Below are 22073 nucleotides of genomic sequence, written 5' to 3' on the forward strand. Positions count from 1 at the left end.
AAGGCGGCTGGAAGGAAACTTCTTTTAAGGTGGCACAAGCTGCACAGCACAGCTGGGAAACACTGCACAGCTGCATTTATAGTGCACGTAGGATATGCCACTTTCCCAGCTAATTACAGAAACGGAGCTCCGGAGAATCTCAGATTTTTGGGGCTGGGAATGGCCTCAAAGCCCATCCAGTCCCACCCTCCACTATCCCAGGCTGCTCCAAGCCCTGTCCAACCCGGCCTTGGACTTCCAGGGATGGGGCAGCCACAGCTTGTCTGTGCCAGGGCCTCCCCACCCTCACAGGGGAGAATTTTATCCAGTCTAAACCTACTCTTTGTCAGTCTGAAGCCGTTCCCCTTGTCCTGTCCCTCCGTGTCCTTGTAAAACTCCAACGCAGTTGGAGAGAGAACGACTCAAGAGAGGCTGAGTAAAGGTGGCATCTGTATCTGCAGGAACTGAAAACAAATTATCATCTATAAATTAATTGAGCTCTCGAGTGTCTGAAGCATCAGACAGAGCCTCCCAGTCTGTCTGGACTGGAGCATTCCCAAGCAGGGTGACTGGGATGTGTCACATCCTCGTTCAGGGAGAAGGAGCTGCTCACACACACACTTGTATTTATGTGCCACCACCGGAACAGAAATTACCACTTTGGAATAGCTCCCTTCACGCATGAGCTATAAATAAGAGGCACATATGGCTGATCTGCACACTGGGGTGGGCACAGCTCCTGCTGCACTGGGCTGGGAGGATGGAACCAGGCAAAGACAGAGGCTGGAATAACCATCCTTCCCCAAACAAATATGTAATTAAAGGAAACACAGCACACCAGACCCTCGACACCCACTTCTGAGGCCACCCCACACAAATATAGAAAGAAACTCTGACCACCGTGAAAGCATGATCTCATCTTTAAATACATGTTTAAATCTTAAGCAAGAGAAAGAAAGCTTTAATTATTTCTTTCAGATGGTAAAGGCCCCAGCTGAATACAGCAATTAACAACTCTGACTTGCAAATACAGGATAATCAGTATGCACACTCGGATTCGCTGATGAAAGAAACATCTGACTTAATGTTTGTGATAAAACAACAAAGCTCGCGGGCTCCAAGACGTTTTTTTCTAGGGACAGAACTCCTTTGCCACCTCAACTCTTGCACAATGAACATTCTTCACTTCTTAGAACACATCACAGGACAGGAAAGTTCCTGAAACACTTCCCAGTGTTTCACACAAGCCAGCAAACAGCACCGTGCTGACAACAAACAAAGAGATCCCAGAATGGTTTGGGTGGCAAGGACCTTAAATCTCACCTCATCCCACCCTGGCCATGGGCAGGGACCTTCCACTAACCCAGCCTGGCCTTGGACACTGCCAGGGATCCAGGGGCAGTGACAGCTTTTCTGGGAATTCCATCCCAGCCCCTCCTGCCCTCTGGCACTGGGAGCCATTCCCTGGCTCCTGTCCCTCCATCCCTTGTCCCCAGTCCCTCTCCAGCTCTCCTGGAGCCCCTTCAGGCCCTGCCAGGGGCTCTGACCTCTCCCTGGAGCTTCTCCTCTCCAGGTGAGCACCCCCAGCTCTCCCAGCCCGGCTCCAGAGGGGCTCCAGCCCTTGGAGCAGCTCCGGGGCTCCTCTGGAATTGCTCCAGCAGCTCCAGGTCCCTCCTGTGCCGGGCCACAGATCTGGGGGCAGCTCTGCAGGTGGGGTCTCACCTGAGTGGGGCAGAATTTCCCCTCCCCTGCTGCCCACGCTGGGGCTCAGCCCAGGGCACGGGGCTGGGGAGGTTCTGGGGGCCAGCTCGGGTCATGCCGAGCTCCCAAATTCTTCTCCTCAGGGCAGCTCCCTGGATTTGTGCTTTTCCACCCCAGTGGTTGATGGCAAAGCTAATCCCCTGCAAATCCCGAGCTCTACCCCTGCCAGGCAGCCAGGGCAGGTGAGCAGCCAGGGAAAGGAAAGGCCAACGATGCAGACATTTATTAGAAGGTAACAGCAGGGAAAAAGGAATCTCTGATGTGCTGGCTGTGACTGTGATGGGAAATGATGCCAGGCAGGTTTCAGGGCTGGGAAGGAAGAGGCAGGAGGGCAGCAGAGGTTTATTCACGGCTGTGCTCAGGAAGCCTTGGCTGGACTGACACCTACTGGGCTCCACATGCTGTGGTCGGTCCTCAAGACAAGGAAGGCAGAAATGTCACAGCTTAAACTTACCAAGATGAATTTTTCTATTCATTAAATTCATTTATTAGTGAATTTCTACTCATTAATTTCGTTCTGTTCATTCATTCTACCCATCTCCAGACCTTATCTGTTTATACAAGATAATCTTGTCAATGGAAGAAGGTGGTGCTAGTCTTTAAAGTAAAGATTTTCTTGCTGGTTACTGTCTATTGGGGATTTTTCAGTATATATGAATAATATTCACTGTCTATTGGGGATTTTTCAGTAAACCTCATATTTTTCTTTTTTGACAGTCCAAAGAAAAGTCCCAAAACTAGAGTGGTTCCAATTAATCAATGAAACCTTCTGAATTCAGATCCAACTTTTACATTTGCAGCTGGCATTAACCAAAGTCATTTCCTTGGTCTCAAATTCTCCCTCTTTTAATATCTTGTAATAGTAATTAAAAGTTTTGAAAGTACCAAGTCTGGTGAAAACAGCATTTATCATGTATTATACACGAGTATCACCACACCTCTGGTTATTTCACTATCAAATAATCTTATCCCAGGCAGTGATTTAGGACTGATGAATTTAGACAGCGAACACACAATTCCAAGGGGGGCCCTTTTCCTGGAAATTTGTCAGGAGTTAATCATTTCTGCAGAGGTATTTTAGTGCCCCAGGCAGAGGAATGGACCTCGACCCTTGGCCTGTGTGGGCAGAGAACACCTCTGTGCTTTCAGGATGGCAGCACAGCAGCTGCAGCTCGGTCACTCCTGAGAGCTCCTGACTACCTCATGGAACAAGAAATCATTCAGCACACAACTCCTTTCTATTTCTGTTCCATCAGTCACACTCAGCTCAGCAGTTTCTCCAGAGCTCAGCCTTCTAGGGAGAGTTTCCTTCTGCAGCTGGACCAGTCTGAGGGGGAAATTAATGATGCTTCCAAAGTAAAACAATAATATTTTTTAAAAAAACCCTACACTTTATTTGTAGAATGCATGTAGTGAGCATTTGCAGGGAATCAGGTACAGACTGAGACCAGGTAACACCGGACACCAAAAAGTACCAGACTGGAGGGACCCTCTGGGACACTGAACTGATTTGGAAGTTGATGTAAATACACAAATTAATGCATTAAATGAGTCAAGATGTGCCCACAGTGGGGCCAGGCTCGTCTGGTTTAGATGGGATTTTGTTGAACTGCTGCTCCCTCTCGTGGAAGTCTCTTAAATCCATGTAAACCCCGGGACTTTATTCAAGGCCAAAGCAACACTTACCAATCCTTAACAAACACAAACTGATTCATAAAACACCACTCAACTTTTGACACCTTTTAAGGATAATGATAATTCTGGAACATTTCCCAGGTGGATCCTGCCACCAGCTGAGCAGTAAAGTGTGGATGAAAGTGCTTTGGTCCTTCTCCTTTAGGCAAACTCCTTTTTAAACTAAACAAAATGAGAATGTTCCTTTACAATGCAGTGTTTACCAATTGAAAGTTAAATATTGTGTAAAATCACCAGCTAGCTCTACCTAGCACACAGACATTTTGCTGTCTGCATTCAAATAATGTAATTAACACCAGTTCTGTTTTACTAACAGGTAATTTACTATCTACATGCAAATAAAGTCCATTCTTCAACCAAAAAATTCCAACAAATTAACAAAAGGATGCATGGAAGGTAACAGCACTGGCCTGTTTTATAGCTGAAAACCAGCTAAGAGCTGCTCCTGGAGAAGTTGAAGGTATGAATGAAGGTCTCTGTAGATATCCCTGGAAAAGGCCAATCCTTACAGACAGGAGTGTCAACATCTTAAACTGAGAATAATGTAACCAAATGGACAAAATCAATGCTCCCTTCAATTGCACATTTTTCTTGTAAGATGCAGGAATTAAAGAACCGAAATCTGAAGCTGAAGGAGCAGCTGGGTGGGCCCAGGCTGCAGAACACCTAAATAAAACCAGCCCTATGATGATGCAGAAACAGCCAAATGCCTGCTCTGCTCAGCAGCTGTTCTTGGAAACAGCCTGAAGTGCTCTGAGTAGGAGATGCTCTGCTCTGCAAACGAGAATCTGCATTTGGACATTCCTTTCCACAAGAATTCTGTGTGGGAGCACACTAGAAATGCTTTATTCCTGGGACTCATCCATCTGTGTGCTGCTGGATCCAGCTTTCCTGAAGGGTACAGGATACTGCCTTGTATCTCATTCTGTTCATGACTTTTTGTCTTTCACATTTCCTAAGGCTTCTTAAATTAGGAAAGGAACTTGGTAGAATTTTTTCTAAGCAGGCTCAGGTTGAGCCATGACTGGCCAGCTGGATAACACAAAGTTTTCTGTGGATGCATTAATCCCCAGCTGTTCCAGGAGATGAAGCAGTCAGTAACACCCCCTTCTACTCCCTCAGCCAAACACTGCTCAAATGGCACTTCAGTTTTAGTTCACCCTTACTTTAGGTATTAGCATTTTAGGAACAGTCAGCACAGGGATGTCTGACAAGACACTTACAGGCTAAAACCTCCCTGTGGTCCAGGTCCAGGTGCTTGCCAAGCTGGAGGCTGCAGGAGTGGGGAACCCTGGAGGAGACACAGGTGGGAAGTGGCAGCGAGCAGCCTGAGGGATGGAGCAGCAGCGGTGGGTGGGTGCCAGGATGCCACATGCCAGGCTCAGAAATCCCATCTGCCTGCTCCCTTCCCACTGACAGGATCCTGCACCGGGATAATCCCACTGCTCATCACCTCACACAGCCCCAGGGACCACGGGAGAGCCACCTGGGGGCTGCTGCTCGAGGGACACCAGCTCACTGTCCCACATGGGAACGACTGCTCGACTGCCTTTATGTTGTGGTTGTTTTCCAAACACTGCCTCTGATAGCGCTTTTCAAAAGTGGTCAGTTCCAAACTGTTCCCAGAATAAATGCTGAGCAAGGCTGAATCTATTCCTAGACATGATTTCATTCATGTGGTCTGCAGGCACAAGAACCTTAAAAATGCTAAAGAAGGAAACTGGAGCAGATGAGACCATTTCAAGACTTGAAAAGTGGGTCACATATGCTACACACTGAACCGCCTTCCCCGACAGCAAGTGCCACAGCAATCCAGCAATTCCCAGCTTTTAGGAATGATTGGCACCTCTTCTGGGGGCTGCATTCCAGTGGAAAGTGGCTTGGAAGCAGATGAACTTTAAGGTCCCCTCCAATGCAAATCATTCTGGGATTCTAACCCACATGGAGGGACTGATTTGTCTGGAAAATAACACAGCCAGATTATGGCTCCAGTCTTAAACCTCAGACACCACAGCATGCTTCAGGAAAAGCACAGCACACAGGAGAACTGGAAAGCCTCTCACTCACCCAGTTCTCACACTCAGGGAGAAGCTTCTCAGCTCATGAGCGCTCATCCAAAGGAGGTTTTCCTTTGTATTTAAACAATTCCCCACCAGCTGATCCCAAACTCAGCACATGAATCCTTTCCTGCACGATAAATTGCAGTAATCTGACACAAAGGTGGTTTAAGTCTATACACACGTAAGTGGCAACAATGAAATAAAATAAACAAGGCAAGTCCTGCCAGGAAATGTCACTGCCCTCATTCCAATTTTTCAGCTTAGGCCACCTTATAAATTTAGAGAAGAAGGGACAGCAGTAAAGACAATCCATGTATTTTCAGAATACTTATCACTGCTGCTGCGCTTCAGAAGAACTTTGGTAAGAAACCCAATAGCCAAGTTGGGTTTTCCTGTCACCAAGAGAACTTTTGCTTTTGGGTCACAGAGCCATTCCTCCTCTGACCTTGACTAAAACATTCCCAACAGTTTCTGAATGAGGATTTAGCCAAGATGCAAATTTAGGCACTTAAACAAAACCTGGGGCTGTTTTATTTATTGTCAAATAAATAAAGTGGTGGCCCTCTTTATTTTTGAGGAAGCATCTGTAACACACTCAGGGTATGAAGCTCTCACTGTACAGAGTTCTGCCTGAAGCCACATTTTGCCAGTGGCAGGGGCTTTAAAAAAAACAAAGAGCTCATTTATTTTTTCAAGAAAATCTTTCATCATTCCACTGCCTAAATCAATGTCCTTTTTCATCCTAATGGACAGACAGATGGTCAGATTTCATTCCAAAATGACAGCATCCTTCCCATGTAAGCCAAACCAAGAACAAAAAGACTTAATTACATCCCGCCACCACAACACAAAACAAATTTACCCAGATGAGAGGAAGGAAGAAATCTGGGCAAGGGCAGAGATAATGACTACTCTAAATCTTGAAACCATCTTGATATTCCCCACAGTTTTTCCAACTACTTTGTACAACCCTAAGCATCCTCTTTAATAAAAAAATTCACATGATTGGCATCACTAATTTATTACTCTTAATTAATGTTTTCTACTAGAATCACTGAGTGGTTTGGGTTGGGAGGGCCCTTAAAGCCCATCCAGTTCCACCCCACAGCCATGGGTGGAAACACTGTGGGTTTAACCTGATTTACAAAGAAACCAACCCCAATCTCCACTCTAGCTATAGAACCATTCTCAGCACACTTTTGGGAATGTCACCTAAGAGGCAAAAACTGCATTTCTCACCTGTGGGAGCCAGGGACTGCTGAAAGCACTTCAGGAGAGGTTGATCCCTGGCAGTTTGGACAGGGATAGAGGAAGGTGTCCCTGCCTGTGGCAGGGCTGGAATGAGCTGAGCTTTAAAGCCCCTTCCAGCCCAACCCATTCCACAATTCCATGATGAGGAGAAGGCTGGGTCCCTGCTGTGGCAGCTGGGGAGCTGCACACCTGCACAGGTATGGCCACACTGGCACTCACAGGTGCTGCTGCTGCTCCCAAGAGCTCCTGTGCTTCATCTGACGGGCTGGTGTGTCCACAAACCCAGCCTGGGAATCCCTGCAGGAGAGAGATTTCCAAGCCTGAAGGAAGGTCTGGCTAGCAGAGGTGTAACTCCCATGGCTGCCTGCAGATAATATGACATCAACAGATCCTGTTAGCACCCTGCATCAACACACTGAATCTGAAAATCTGCTTTGTTTGGTCTTGGAAATTTATTATGAGCTCAAAAAGCAGAGTTCTTCTGCATCCAAGTGTCATATAAAGCTCTATCATCATGAATTCATTTTGATCATATTTAACCCCACTTTCCACTTAGCATTTCCTCATGGCACGCACCTCAAGTGTTTTATTGGAAGCAGAGAACACTAATAACTGGAGGGAAATAAATGGGGGAAATGAATTAAATTTCAGAAAAATTCAAGCTTTGCTACATGAAGTTTACACCTAAATGTTAACACTATGAAGAGAATTGTCAGTCCAGGGGACAAGGAGTGATGCAGCCAGCCCAGGCCATCGGGACAATGCCTGTACCCCACTGGCAAGTGCTCCCCACTGCTGTTCATCCCCAAACCTCTGCGGGCTGTCACCACGAACTGCAGAGGGAACGCCAACAGCAGTGGAGAGCAGGGCACTCTGCACTGCTCCCCAGGCCGGGGACACAGGGATGGCTCCAAAAGCCTAAAACAAGACAGGAACGCTCTGCTGAGGGAGCTGGAGGTGGGATTTTTCACAGCGGGGAAAACGCCACAGAAAACACGGCCAATTTCCTTCCACTCCTTCCCAGGCCAGCTGTGACACCGGGGGATCCCGGCCCACCGGGCACCCACCTGCCTCAGCCTCAGCAGGGCTGCATCGGGACCGGGATGGGATCGGGATGGGGATAGGATGGGATGAGGGATGGGATGGGGATGGGATCGCTATAGCATCGGCATGGGATGGCTATAGGATCCGGTCTGAGGGGTGGGATCGCTATAGGATCGGATAGGATCACTGTAGGACCGGGATGGGATCACTGTAGGACCGGGATGGGATCGCTGTAGGACCGGGATGGGATCGCTGTAGGATCGGATGGGATCACTATAGGATCGGATGGGATCACTATAGGATCAGATGGGATCGCTGTAGGATCGGATGGGATCGCCGTAGCCCGGCTGAGGGAGGGGATCACTATAGGATCGGATGGGATTGCTGTAGGGCCGGGCTGAGGGATGGGATCGCTGTAGGACCAGGATGGGATCACTATAGGATCAGATGGGATCGCTGTAGCCAGGCTGAGGGACGGGATCACTATAGGATCGGATGGGATCGCTGTAGGATCGGATGGGATCACTATAGGATCGGATGGGATCGCTGTAGCTGGGCTGAGGGATGGGATCGCTGTAGGATCGGATGGGATTGATGTAGCCCGGCTGAGGGATGGGATCGCTGTAGGATCAGATGGGATCACTGTAGGATCGGATGGGATCGCCGTAGCCCGGCTGAGGGAGGGGATCACTATAGGATCGGATGGGATCACTATAGGATCGGATGGGATCGCTGTAGGGCCGGGCTGAGGGCTGGGATCGCTGTAGGATCGGACGGGATCGCCGTAGCCCGCCTGAGGGAGGGGATCGCTCTAGGATCGGACGGGATCGCCGTAGCCCGGCTGAGGGAGGGCCGCGCTCCGGAAGCGCTCCCGGCCCGCCGGGCCCGCCCCGCCTGACCCGGAGCCGCTCGGGCCGCGCTGACGCTGCCTTGTCCCGCCATGGCTCCCAAGGGCGGCCCCGGCGGCCGGCAGCAGTCCGAGGAGGATCTGCTGCTGCAGGACTTCAGCCGAAACCTCTCGGCCAAATCCTCCGCGCTCTTCTTCGGCAACGCCTTCATCGTCTCCGCCATCCCCATCTGTGAGCGGGCGGGGGCGGGCGGCGGCCGTGAGGGGAGCGGCGGGTCCTGAGGGGAGAGGAGACCCTGGAGAGGGGGATCAGCAACCCTGGGGGGATGAGAGTGCGCTGGAAGGGGGGGATCAGCAACCCTGGGGGGATCAGGAGATTGGGAAGAGGGATCAGGGCTCCCCGGTGCCGGCTCTGTCCCGCTGCCCGCGGCGGATCCCGGGGCTGCTGCTCCGCGCCCGGCTCCGAACCCTGTGGGGTTCTGGTTCCGAACCCTGTGGGGTTCTGGTTCCGAACCCTGTCGGATCCTGGCTCCGGGCCCTGTCGGGTTCTGGTTCTGAGCCCCGTCGGATCAGCCGGTTCCGGTTCCAGCGGTACCGGCTCCAGCCGGTGCGGTTCCAGCGGTACCGGTGCGGTTCCAGCGGTACCGGCTCCAGCCGGTCCGGTTCCAGCGGTACCGGTGCGGTTCCAGCGGTACCGGTGCGGTTCCGGCGGTACCGGCTCCAGCCCGGCCGGCAGGGCAGTGTCACTGACGTGTCACCGCAGCAGCGCTGCCTCGCAGGCTCTGCCGTGCTCTCCCAAAGCCGCTTCCAGCCACGCTAAGCTCATTTCCCCATTCCAAAGGATTTTTAATGCAGTGGAAAGACCCCTCCATGTTTTTGGAGGAGTTGAGAGGCAGAGACTGTGGAATTACAGAGCTCAGATCCTGTATGGTCTCTAGGAAGGGACGCTTCTCTTGGAGAGAAACTGCTTCAAATACCGTCCTTCCTTTTATTTAAGGGCTTTATTGGAGAATATGGCATATGGATCTTGTTCAGTCTGCAGTCCTGTACAGCGTCATGACCCTCATCAGCACCTATCTCGTGGCTTTTGCATATAAAAACGTCAAGTTTGTCCTCAAGCACAAGTAAGTTTGGTGCCTGTTTGAATTTATAATTTAATAATTTAACAAAACCGCCATTTACTACTGTAGTTCCTTATTAATAAGAAGGCCTGAAATGGTACTCCAAGAAGTATTTTGCACAGAAGTATCTTCCTAATCGGTTTCTGTTCTTTCGTACTTGTAGTCAGATCTTGTCAGCTAAGAGTATGGTGAAGCAGTAAATCCACCATCATGCTTGCTGGGAATCACCACAAATGATGTTTAAATTATAAATTATATTACTTATTGCATGTGAATTATATTACTTCTAGTAATTGCTGTTATTATTTCTTGTTGTCCCTTCACCTCGACAAAACTGCGCTATCTTGCCTAAGTTGTGTTCTTCACTGTACATTAAACTTCCTGTAATCCCAGGGTTGGGGAGTGGGGTTTTTTTTCATTTTTGAAACGTGACATGAGTGGTGGCACTTACAGAGTAGCCCAGAAAAGAGAAGATGCTGTTTCCAAAGAGGTGACTCGCAAGCTGTCCGAGGCAGACAACAGGAAGATGTCCCGCAAGGAGAAGGATGAAAGGTGATGTCTCTGTCCTCTTCCTTCTCTCCCTCGATGTAGCACTGCATTAAATGTCTTTAAGGCTCTGGGTGGAGTGGTAGGGACTGTGCTTGGCACTGTTTTTTCTGTATTCTGGTAGGCAGAAGCTGCAGGGTAGCTCTTGGTCCAGCTTCAAGCCCTTTTGAGGCGAGTTGTGAGGGGAAGGCCTCAGATGCACTCGGTGATAGAGGGGATCCCCACTGGGGCTGTGCAGGATGGCAGCTTTGGAGCCAAACTCTGTCCTCTGGAAACAGTACTGCACACTTCATGCTGTGGGTGTGCCAGCATCTCCCCTGCCTCCCTGGCAGTGCCCAAGGCCAGGCTGGACAGGGCTTGGAGCACCTGGGACAGTGGGAGATGTCCCTGCCATGGCAGGGCTGGGATGGGATCAGCTTTCAGGCCCCTCCCAACCCAAACCATTCCAGGATTCTGTGATATCCAAGAAGTGTATTTGAAATTTTATCTCTGCTTGCTCCTAGGATTCTGTGGAAGAAAAATGAAGTTGCAGATTATGAAGCAACAACTTTCTCCATCTTTTACAACAACACCCTCTTTCTGGTCCTGGTCATCATCGCTTCCTTCTTTGTGCTGAAGAACTTCAACCCCACTGTGTATCCTTTATCCCCACCTGGAACCCCCACTCCTGTTAGCTGTCACCACGAGCTGGAGTTGTCCTGTGGGCTGTGGCATTCCCCTGTTGCAGCTCATTGCAGTTCAGGATCTCTTCCCTGACAGGATGCTTTAGCTCCAGTAACTCTCAATGCTTTGTTCCTGAAGGATATCAGTATTGCTAGCAGGGCAGTTAATTAAAGATATGTATTTATAAAACTTGTAAGAGAGCAGGCTTAACTTCATGGGTGTCTTAACTCTGAAGGTGAGTTCTGAAGCTGTGCATCAGGTTGCAATATTCCAGTTTTAAAACAACAATTCCTTTTCATAAAACTCCTACCAAATGTTCTGTACCAGAGAAGGAACTTGACAATTCCTTAACCTGTTCCCTACAGAAACTACATCCTTTCTATCAGTGCTTCCTCAGGACTGATTGCTCTGCTGTCCACAGGATCCAAGTAGACAGAAAACCCACAAGTTTCTGTCAGAGGCTTCAACTGCCATGAAAATGCCTAAGGGTAGAATAGGAATAATTTTTTTTTTAGCATGAGGAAAATATGGGGAGGGTTTGAATGCAAACTGGTTGAATTATATTTACTTTAGGTATCTTTACATTGTATTTGATATTGGAGTTACTCAGTTTTTTTTTTACTTAGCAAGGAGAGGGAGTGGGGTGTGAGCTGTGAGCAGACATCACCTTTCTGCAGCTCCAGCCTGGGGACAATCCATTTATCATTGTAACTTGAAAGGTTGTAATAAAAAGGAGCTTTTTTTGTCATTTGATTCTTTGTATTTTCATTCTTCTTTTTTTTTTTTTTTAAAACCCAGGGAATTTCTTATCTGGGTTTGTCAACTCTTTCTGTTCTACAGGTTAACAAATTCCTTAGAAGCACTCCCCATTTTTAAGTAACTTGGAGTCAGGACAAAACCTAAATCTCCCAGGAAAACACTTCTGAAGTGTTATTTTTTTTCATTATTCTTCAGTTATTTTCATTAATCTTCAGTTACATTCTTTAAGTTGTAAATTTTAAAAATAACCAACCCTGCCAGTCTCCCTGCACAGCTTAAGAAAAATGCTTTAGCTGGCTTTTAATAATGGGTTTATCTTACAATCCTGTGCCTTCTTTTCTGGCTATCACTGGAGCAGCTGTTCCCTTAAATGCCAAACTCTACTGATATTAATGCAATTCCAGTTATAGATCCTGCCATTATAGACTTGGGATCCTAAAGAGAGAAGAAAGAGAAAGTTTATAATCAGATTTAATGTAACAATTACTCTGCTAATCTTGGCTTCAGTGAGATTAAATGGAAAATAGAGTAAAATGGAGAATGTGATGAGCAGGAGACAGTTATGGCTCTATTTCTGACAAATTCAAGTACTTTTGGTCATTTAATACTCTTTAATTAACTGTTTCCTCTCAAAATACATGGATTTTTCTTTATCCCTTCTGCCTGACTACTCAGCACTGGAAGGACACATTCCATATAAAACTTCTACCTGCCTTGGAGAATTTCCCTTTCCTTGGCCTCCCTTCTTAAAAGGGACATAACTGATGGGTCTTAGGCTGAGCATTCAGCTCACATAAATCAGATTTTTAACCAACCTTTCCCACCAGCACAAAGCCAGGCTGGCTCCTCTGGGAGCAGCAGGACTTTGATGTTTTCCCTCAGTTGTTCCCAGTGCTGAATTCCAGCCCTTGAACAGACAATGTTAAACTCACTTTCCTGGCAGGTGTACTTTCCAGAAAATCTGCTGTCTGGGAAGTGCTTGGGAGCTGCACTTTCTTCTGCCATTACTGTCAGCTCACTGAGTCTTTTATTACCAGCTTTTCATCTTCTCTCAGGGCTTTTTTGGTATTGACAGTTGCAGAGGCCTGGAGCTCAGTGAGTGTCAGAAATTTCCTGGAGAGGGAAGGCTGAGCATGACAGCCTGAAACAAAAGCAGGTGGGTGGGTGGGGTGGGTTGTGTTCTGCAAAAAAAAAAAACCTAATCTTGAGCCTTCACAGAAAAGTTTTGGGCTTTTTTTATTTTTTGGCTGGCATTTGGATTTTTGTTCGCTTTTTCAGTTGTCTGTTTTTTCTTTAGAGGTGGTGTTTGGTTTTTTTCCCTTGCAATCCCCACTACAAGTTGGAGTGATAAATAAAAAATTCAATATAATGTACTGAAATGATATTTCTCTAGTCTAATGCTGGGAGTTAATCTAAAGCTGGGCTGCTGCTTGGCCCCACATTGCCCTCAGAGCCTGTGAGGGACAATGCCATCCCCTCAATTAAAGAAAAAGTTGGGAATTGATCTAGTTTTAATACATTCTTGGATTCTCAAGTACATGAGAAGGGGAAGAGAGAACATTAAATTGTACCTCCAGAGGGAGGAAAAGGAATTAGTCTGTACTGGGAGGATAATTATATTAAATTAATGAAGCTGTTAACTGTGTAAAGGTGGAAGTCTTTATAAAAATTAGCAGTAGTCAGTGGTGATGCAGCGCTGGGGGATGTTCCCGGGGCAGGGGAAGGTGGGCTCCAGCTCAGCTGGCTGGGACTGGCCAGTGTCACCTTGGGGAGGCTGGGGACAGCTGCACTGGCTTCGCTTCAGGCCAAACCAGGGAAGAGTTTGGGTTGGAAGGGACCCCAAAGCCCCTCCAGTGTCCCCCTGCCATGGCAGGGACACCTCCCACTGTCCCAGGGGTTCCCAGCCCTGTCCAGCCTGGCCTGGGGCACTGCCAGGGATCCAGGGGCAGCCACAACTGCTCTGGGCACCTGTGCCAGGCACTGCCCACCCTGCCAGGGAACAATTCCTGCTCAAAATCCCATCCAGCCCTGCTCCCTTCAGCCTCAGGCCAGGACAGACCTTACCTGGGACTGCTGTGCTCCTTGGGGACCGGCTGCCAGCAGCACCTCGGGGCCAGCCCAGCTCCCTCCTGTCCCTGCTGCCCCTCCTGGGCACAGCTGGAGCGGTTCCCTGTGGAACAACACCCTCCCATCCTCAGCAGAAAGCCCAGAGCAGCTCTGGTGTCAGAAACATCTCTGCAGCTCTCAGGGTAGATGCACAAAATGCTTTTATTGTGTCCAAGCAGAATTCCAGTCAGACTGCATTTCTCATGTACAGCAGGAGTCATTTACACACACCACAGCTTCAAATACAGGAGGAGACCACTCAGGTGTGGGAGCTGCTCACCTGGCCCAGGTGAGCTGCAGGGGAGGAGAACAAGGTCCTACAAATACTGTACACAGCTGTATCCCAGCAGGGACGGGAGAAATACAGACTGAAATCAGAGGAGCGTGGTACAGAGCAAATCCATGGGAAGATACAACGTGGGGCTTGAGCTGGGCAAATTAAGATGTAAATTCTTCCTGTCAACTCCTGTAAATGCTCACAAAAATCTGTTTAAAATGTGCCTATGCATTTACTTATCCCCGGTTCCAAACCAAGTGAAAGCAGGTGCAGCATTTTGGAGTACGTACCTGATTGCTCCTGCAGCTCTCAGCAGCTATATATTGTAAATATTTATAGTATCTATATCCTTAAAAGCTCCTGAATATTGAAATTTGCAGTAGCTCTGTCTACAAGCAGGCAGAAGTAGAGGCAGGTTTCTATAGATGCAAAACCCAATATTTAATCATGGCTTTCTTGGTTTAAGGTTTATGGAGCAGTAGAACTCTGCAGAGCTCTTGTGTTCAGTAACCTGGCAGGCGTGTTTGGGCTTCCTAGCACTGCTCCAGGAGCATTCACAGCTGGAACAGCTGTAAAATTAGGAGCTGAACTATCTAACTGCTAGCTAGTTCTCTGTCTCACAGCCTTTATTCAACTACAAAAAAATCCTAGAGCTTATATTCAGCGTAAAAAAGCAAAGTTTGAGCTTGCTCCTTCCATCTGTTAGCCTGAAGAAACTTTATAGTTGAGATTTCCCAAACGTGGTTTTATTAAAACCTGAAGTTGTATCTGGCTTTTCTTCATTGAAAAAATAGATCTGTACATCCTTCTTTAATTACCAAGTACCTGAAGGTTATAAATTATTTTTTTTTTCTTTTTTTTTCTTTTTTTTTTGCTTTACAAGTGTTTGTCACAGCACAAGCATGAGGTGCAAAGAGTAAAGTAAAAATTAATGAACTCGGTCAAGAAGGTAAGAAAATACAAGGTTATTCTTGGTTAGAAGAGAGATCAACTGTGCTTTTAAATTCACTGCAGAGTAGTAGCAAGAGCACACATCTCGAAGGATCCAGTGACAGTAGACACCGAGCAGCAAGTGCTGAATGATTCTCATGAGAGTAATTCAGGGCTGTACTGGAGTACAGAGCACTTCTAAACCATGCAGTCCAGGAAATTCATGCATTGCCTTAGGATCTGTAGTCCTTCTTGCTGTAGGGCTTGTTGCCCAGGATATTATCTATTTCATTTACAATATGGGACGTCATCTTTGGAAGGACCTGGGGTGGAAGAAAGCGATGTTTAATCGAGATAGTTCCAAAATGAAACCTAGATTTTATCAAAGTACATTTCCTCTGGGGTTTTTGTGTGACAGATATTAAGCATTCATCTAATAACTTTCTCCCTTAAAGGAAAAACCACTGGAGTATTTTTAGTCAGCGAGAGACTCAGAGCAAAGCCTCTGTGTGGAATATTGCTTGGCTGCAGTGGGACACGAGCTGGTGCAAGGACAGCAGAGGAAGAGGAAGCTCTGATTGGGGAAAACCAGCAGGGAATAATTAAGGTGGGTGCAGGTGACGTGTGACAGCACAGAATCTGTCACCACACCTCCTGGAATCACTTGCATTCTCAGGTACATGGAAGCTGCTGATGGCACCCTGGTGTCCCTGGCTAGGTCTGCAATGACCCCAGTGGTGCTGAGCCTCGGTGGCACCAGGGATGGGCCTGATCAGGGTGCATGAACGGAGCTGAGAGACAAAATCCCAAGTGTTGTCCTGCCATGAAGGGCAGGAGGGTGCTGAGGCCTGGTGCTGCCACCCCCTGCACTCACCTGGATGGCTCCGAGGTTCTCGATCAGCTGCTCGGGGTTGGAGGATCCCAGAAGGACAGAGCTCACCCCCTCATTCCTCAGGCACCATGCTGGGAAGAAAGGCACAAGGTGGTCAGGAACAGAGATGGGCTGTCAGGGCCTTGCTCCTCTCCCTAATGTTTGACAGAGCCTCTGTCTCTGCTTGGAAATAATCACATTATTTGTCTCAGCTTTGCTCCTCTGGCACTACCAGGAGGAAGAGGCACAGATCAAAAATCAAACCCCACATATCTTCCAGGATCCCACCTGAAGCCTGGTCCCTGCTCCAGCACTTCTCCTGGTTGTGGGGTTTGGTTTTTTCCCTACCACAAGGAGTCACTGCTGGGATGTTGAGCCAGGGACCACCTTTCTGACAGACATGTGGTATTTTCCAGCCTCAGCTCTCAGAAGCACAATTATTATGGAAAAAAAACCCTAAAACTCGTTTTTAACAGCATTCTCTTGTCTGCCAGGCCAGCACCACAAAGGTGATGGCTTCAGGTGGGGAGGGAATGTCCAGGGAAACAGGGAGGTGGGAGCCCTGCGATGCCCAAGATGCTCTGACCCTGTCAGCCACAGCCTGCTGCTGCTGCTGCTGGAAACAATCCTGTTTAAATTAATTGTTGCCCAGAGAAGCTGTGGCTGCCCCTGGATCCCTGGCAGTGTCCCAGGCCAGGCTGGATGGATTTGGAGCAACCTGCACTAGTGGAAGGTTCCTGCCCATGGAACAAAATGAGCTTTAAGTTCCTTTCTAAACCAAACCACTCCAGGATCAGTAATTTTTTACACATTTTAAATAAACACACATCTAGCTACAAGCCCGGACCAAACCACGGTGGAAAGACAGCCCATTTTCTGTGTCAGCCTTTCCCAAGCCACCCCTGAGGCCTGGAGAGGCTCAGGAGCAGCCCTGGAGGTGGCAGCTGTGCAGGGACCCACCAACAGCCAGCTGTGGCAGCGTGCAGCCGAGGCGCTCGGCGATGGGGGACAGGTCCTTCAGCTTCCCCTGCTGCTTCCTGCCCTCCTCGCTGATGATCTTCTCCTTCAGCCACTGGTAGCACTGCAGAGCAATCACAGCACATCGGGCTGTCAGCTCTCATCCTCCAAAAGGGGCAGTTTCAGGCAATTTATAATTATAATCTATAAATATATATAAATAGCAGCACTTGAAAAGCCACGTCCAGCCCAGAAGGTCATGGAGGCTGAGCATCACAAAGCTTGGCTACCCAAAGCAATTAGAGCAGGAGCAGAATGTCTCCTGTCCTCAGCTCTCTGCTTTTATTCTCCCTCCAGAACCTGGAACCTCCCCAGTTTTCTTTTTGGACCCCATAAGCCCAGTGAGAATAAAATCAGGATAATCATGGAGAAATCAAGCTGCAGTGACACCAGAATGCCAGAACCTGTTAGGGAAGGCAACCCCCAGCAGCCCATGGGTCTCCCTTGGCCTGGGGGTCTCTGGAGGGATGCTGGGGGGCTGAGCACCCCCCTGGCCTGGGTGGGTACCCAGAGAAACAATGTCCAAATCTGTTGGACCTACGTGGTTCAGGGGGCTGGAAGTGGCAGCAGCTGCATCCCTTCGTGGCTGGACTCCATGACCTTGGAGGTCTTTTCCAGCCTTAAGGATTCCAGGATTAACATCAGCCAGGAGCCTGGAGCAGCACAGAGCCCCTGGCTCGTGCCTCCTCGTGGGTGCTGCTCTCAGTGTGGGTGGGGATGGCCTCCAGCAGCCCCAGACCTGCCCCAAAGCCCCCCAGCCCTCATCTCCCTGCGTGGGGAGCCTGAGCTCCTTCTAACCCAGATTCTCCTGCTCTTTGGAGTGTGGTTGCCAGAGAAACCGAGCTGATCCATCCCTGCACAGCCCAGCCTTCTCACGAGGGAGCCCTTTTCCCCCTTTGTTATTTTCCTGCCCTCACAGAAGCAGCACAACCCAAACATGCACCAGAAATACCTTGAGTGAAGCCCTTGAGCTTTCAGGGACCCCGTTGCCGTATTTCCCTGAGATGATCCCACAGGCCAGGGGGGACCACGTCATTGCTCCCACCCCTGCAGAGGAAACAGAAAAAGGCAGTTTTAGGGGAGTGGGACAAATCAGAGCAAAAACACGCTTTTCACTTAAAAACTAAACCAAAAGGAAAACAATTGCTGCTTGTTTGTGTTGCCAGTGGCAGCAACGCTCAGTTGCTCTTCCAGGAAGGTGCTGCTGATGCCCTTAAGGGTATTAAGGATTTATTTTACTTAATGGGCCACATGAATCCCAGAGTGTAAGGAGCAGCCAAGCCAATTAATCCTTCAAATGTTTATTAATACACTTTAGTTATTAATATATAATAAGCAATACTTCTTTATCAGAGGCACAGTAAACTGGTTTTTCTTTTAGGTCACTAGACAGAGACTTGGCTTTGTCACTGGTCCCACCTGGAGCCCCAGGTGATCCTTCTGTCCATTTCTCTCTGGGAATGCCCCAGGCAAAAGGGCCAGCAGGCTGAGACTCACCAATTTTGTGATACAATTCTGGCAGCTGCACCTCCACCTTCTCCCTCTGGAACAGGTGATACTCGGCCTGCTCACACACGGGTGGGATCATGTTGAACTGCCTGGCCACGGAGTAAGCCTCCTGCAGAGGAGAAACCCACCAAGAAAACGCTTCAGAAAGTGAAAATATCCTGCAGGACACACCAGGCCACGCTCCCTGAGCGTGCAGGAGGTGGCCAAGGCAAGGATCTGCAATCCTGGCATCTCCTGGAGTCACAGCCAGGTTTGGGACATCAAAGCCCATCTCATCCCATGGGCCAGGCTGACAGCAAAAGGAAAGGCTTGATTTCAGTCAAACCCAAACGGCACAAAGCCAGATAAAGCACCCAAAGGTCAGCCCATCCCCTGGAGCAGGCTGGAGGGGACCCTCACCCACCATGATCTCCATGGCGCTCCAGCGGGACGTGCCCCAGTACATGGCCATGCCCTGGTTGATCACATGTGTCATCGCCCGCACGATTTCTGGAGGGAGAAAAGGAGTGTCAGAGGTGTCCTGAGGCCAGGTTTCCAGCACCAAAACCACCTCCAAACACCACAATCCCGAGTGCTGGACACCGCTCCTGCTGTGCTCTCCTGTCCGGGTGGGGCTGGAAAAGCATTTGCGGTGCAAACATCAAGACATTGAGGTTAAAAACTGCTTTTCCCACCTGCCTCTTGCCTACCACGGCCTTAGGAGAACATTTCTTTCAAAAGGGAACACAAGAGGGCAGCACAGTGGAAAAATAAACTTCAAAATAAATCCTATTTTTTTTTATTGAAATTTGCTTCCTGAAAGCGCATATCTGGGTCTGCCTCTTTTTCCCAGGAATACCGGGGACAAAGCTGCAAGAACAGATGGTTGAGCCCTACTCCACCAAGAGCCCTGTCACCCTCAGGTGTCCCCTGTGCCACAGCCAGCACAGCAGTGCCTCTCGTTCTCTGGGAGCTTGCAAGGCCACACACACCAGGATGGGATCTTGGATTTCACCCCTCACACCTCCCTGCCTGCCTGGGGGTGAAAAATCCCTCATGAAGTTTAGTTTAATGGAATCCCAGACTGGTTTGGGTTGGAAGGGATGTTAAAACTCATCCTCTGCCATGGCAGGGACTTTCCACTGTCCCAGGGGTTCCCAGCCCCAGTGTCCAGCCTGGCCTTGGGCAGTGCCAGGGATCCAGGGACAGCCCCAGCTGCTCTGGGCACCCTGTGCCAGGCACTGCCCACCCTCCCAGGCAGGAATTCCATCCCAACATCCCATCCATCCCTGTCCTGTGTCACAGCCCCCAGGAGCCACGAGCTGTAACCCCCTGCCCTGGCTGTTCCTGGCAGGGCTGCAGCACCGACACAGAAATAGGGGGAAAATGAGCTAAACTCACTCTGAGAAGGAAATGAAACAGTTCTGGGGCACTGCTGCCTGTGGGCTCCTCCTCGTGGGCAGCAGGCACAGCTCCATGGGCTCCTTACATGGCAGAGCCACGGAGCTGACACTGCCCACCCAACCCCAGCAGCTCCCACCACCCAAATCCCTCTGGAGGAGCTGCCCTGGAGCCTGCAGTGCCCAGAAATTCCCTCTGCTCCTGCTGGCACCAGGCTCCAGCAGCTCCCACCACCCCAAACCCTTCTGGAGGGGCTGTTCTGGAGCCTGCAGTGCCCAGAAATCCCCTCTGCTCCTGCTGGCACCAGGCTCCAGCAGCTCCCACCACCCCAAACCCTTCTGGAGGGGCTGTTCTGGAGCCTGCAGTGCCCAGAAATCCCCTCTGCTCCCACTGGCACCAGGCTCCAGCACCGCTGCCTCAGAGCAGGGCACACCACCTTTCCCTCCGGCAGCACTCTCGTCCTACTTATGGCAGGAAAAGCAGGAGCCTGGCAGGAAAAGCAGGAGCCTGGCAGTGAGGAGGCTCCAGAACCAACCTGGGCATTGCTCTGGATCCTTCTGCAGGCACTGCCAGGCAGCCCCGAGGGGAAAGGCTCCGTTTATAACCTGCAGCGCTGGGATTGGTTTGACACACAGACCTGCCTGAAACCCAAACACAAATCCGCTTCCTCCGAGGGAATGAGGGAAAGGAAATGAAAACCCCGGGCAGCATGAAAACCAGCACTGGGATGTAAAGGAAACTTCCAGTTCTGCCTGGTAAAATATCAATTGGTTTCAGTGGAGTGTAAATATAGAATCAAAGATTGGCTGGAGTTGTGAAGGACCTTAAAGATCATCTTCATTCCAGCCCTTGCTGTGGGCAGGGACATCTTCTGGCCAGGGCTCCAGAACACAACCAGGGAGCAATTTCAAGCTGCCCTATCTGAATATTTAATTAAAAATTGGTTTTCATTTCCTACTGCCATCAGTCTAAGCCTGTAAGTGATCCTTCCCTTCCTCCCTCCCTCCTCAGCAGCTTCTCCCTGGGTTCAGTTTTCTATTTTTGCCCCGCCACCATTTCAGAGTTTTGAAAAACATTTCGTCACACGCCTCTTACACATCTCAGCCCGTGGTTGTTTTCATTTCTCCAGCCTCTACTCCTTTCAAAAAAAAAAAACCCAAGTCAACTTGGAAAGTGGATATAAATATATATATATATATCTTCTTGTTTAGAAAACCAGGGGACAGCAATGGGAAGAGCACACACCTGGATCTCTTGTCCTGCCAGCTGGATGCCCAAATGGCAGCACTTAAGAACAGGAGATTTATCTTTTTTTTAGTATAAATCAATGCTTCAAATCCCAAATAACAGCTCCTGGCATCATAACAATAATAACTCTGAAGCAGATTAAAGCTCCCTGGTAGGAACGTTGTCACCTTCCCTCCCTGCATGGCAGGGCTGTGCCTGGTGCTGTGGGCACCTGGCTCTGTGACAATGGGGACACTGCAGGGACCCTCCTCTCCAGCTGCCATGCTGGAAAAGCCCCTTGGGATGAAGAAAAAGCATTTCCTTGCTGGGGGATGAGATCTGCAGCCCGAGAAATGAGGCATGAGACACACAGAAATTCCAGAGGGACGGATCCTTCCCGTCAGGGTCCCTGCTGGAGGGGCTGGTGGTGGCACAGGGTGACAGGGACACCCCACACACGGCTGGGTGAGGGTGGGCAGCCCCTCATACCCCCTGCCTGGCAGGTCTGGATCTGGGCCATGGGGCCAGAGCTTCCCAAGGTGCTCATCTCCAGCTGCTCCCTGACTCCAGCAGACACCGCTTTTACAATGGAAAACCATTTCCATTTGCTCTGAGACCTTGAAGAACATTAAATACATTTTGGGGGTTTAGGTTAAGCAGCTTTGCCAGGTGCCCTGAGGCCCAGAGTCTCTGCCAGCACAGAAATCCCACGGAATGCTCGTGTGCTCCGGTCCCCAGGGAGGAGCAGAGCCCGGGGAGAGAAGGGATCTGCTCCGGCTGGGCTCACAGCAGGATCTGTACAATCTGCTCCTTGGTGCTGCTGGCAGCAGAGGGAGGAGTCTGAGGGTCTTGAGGGGCAGCAAGCAGGGAAAACAAACAGCACCATTCCAGGTTTGTTTGTGCCCCCCTGGCTGCTCCAGCAGGACCCACAGGTGCTGCTACGAGCGGGGAACATTTTCAGGTCACCTTCTCCTTCAGGAGTGACCACCCCTGGATCCCTGCAAGTGTCCCAGGGCAGGCTGGACAGTGG

The 22073-nt window shown here is 49.5% G+C and overlaps 2 protein-coding genes across 5 annotated transcripts in view; one reads left to right on the forward strand and one right to left on the reverse strand.

Annotated features, from left to right (window-relative positions):
- Positions 1-238: 238 nt before the first annotated feature.
- SSR3 (signal sequence receptor subunit 3) lies at positions 239-11720 on the forward strand. Of its 2 annotated transcripts, XM_086845034.1 has the most exons (6): positions 239-8553; positions 8606-8869; positions 9635-9761; positions 10212-10310; positions 10808-10939; positions 11333-11720. In XM_086845034.1, the coding sequence occupies exons 2-6, from the start codon at positions 8731-8733 to the stop codon at positions 11397-11399; spliced, it is 564 nt and encodes a 187-aa protein (XP_086701160.1). In that variant the 5' UTR covers positions 239-8553; positions 8606-8730; the 3' UTR covers positions 11400-11720. The 2 variants fall into 2 exon arrangements, with proteins under 2 accessions (XP_086701160.1, XP_086701161.1); XM_086845035.1 differs by lacking the exon at positions 239-8553 and having other exon boundaries at positions 8692-8969; positions 9011-9761.
- Positions 11721-13976: 2256 nt separating this feature from the next.
- The window catches only part of KCNAB1 (potassium voltage-gated channel subfamily A regulatory beta subunit 1), a 57105-nt gene continuing 49008 nt past the window's right edge, over positions 13977-22073 (reverse strand). For all 3 annotated transcript variants that reach the window (XM_023932734.2, XM_023932735.2, XM_023932736.2), the window contains exons 9-14: positions 18840-18925; positions 18425-18545; positions 17880-17974; positions 16871-16991; positions 15914-16002; positions 13977-15362 (exon numbers count right to left, since the gene is read on the reverse strand). In XM_023932734.2, the coding sequence (XP_023788502.1) occupies positions 15273-15362; positions 15914-16002; positions 16871-16991; positions 17880-17974; positions 18425-18545; positions 18840-18925 (602 nt within the window). In that variant the 3' untranslated portion in view covers positions 13977-15272. The remainder of the gene's footprint in view (positions 15363-15913; positions 16003-16870; positions 16992-17879; positions 17975-18424; positions 18546-18839; positions 18926-22073) is intronic.

The sequence above is a fragment of the Cyanistes caeruleus genome, chromosome 10 (genome assembly GCF_971803275.1).
Source record: "Cyanistes caeruleus chromosome 10, bCyaCae1.hap1.1, whole genome shotgun sequence".
In the NCBI taxonomy this organism is placed as follows: domain Eukaryota; kingdom Metazoa; phylum Chordata; class Aves; order Passeriformes; family Paridae; genus Cyanistes; species Cyanistes caeruleus.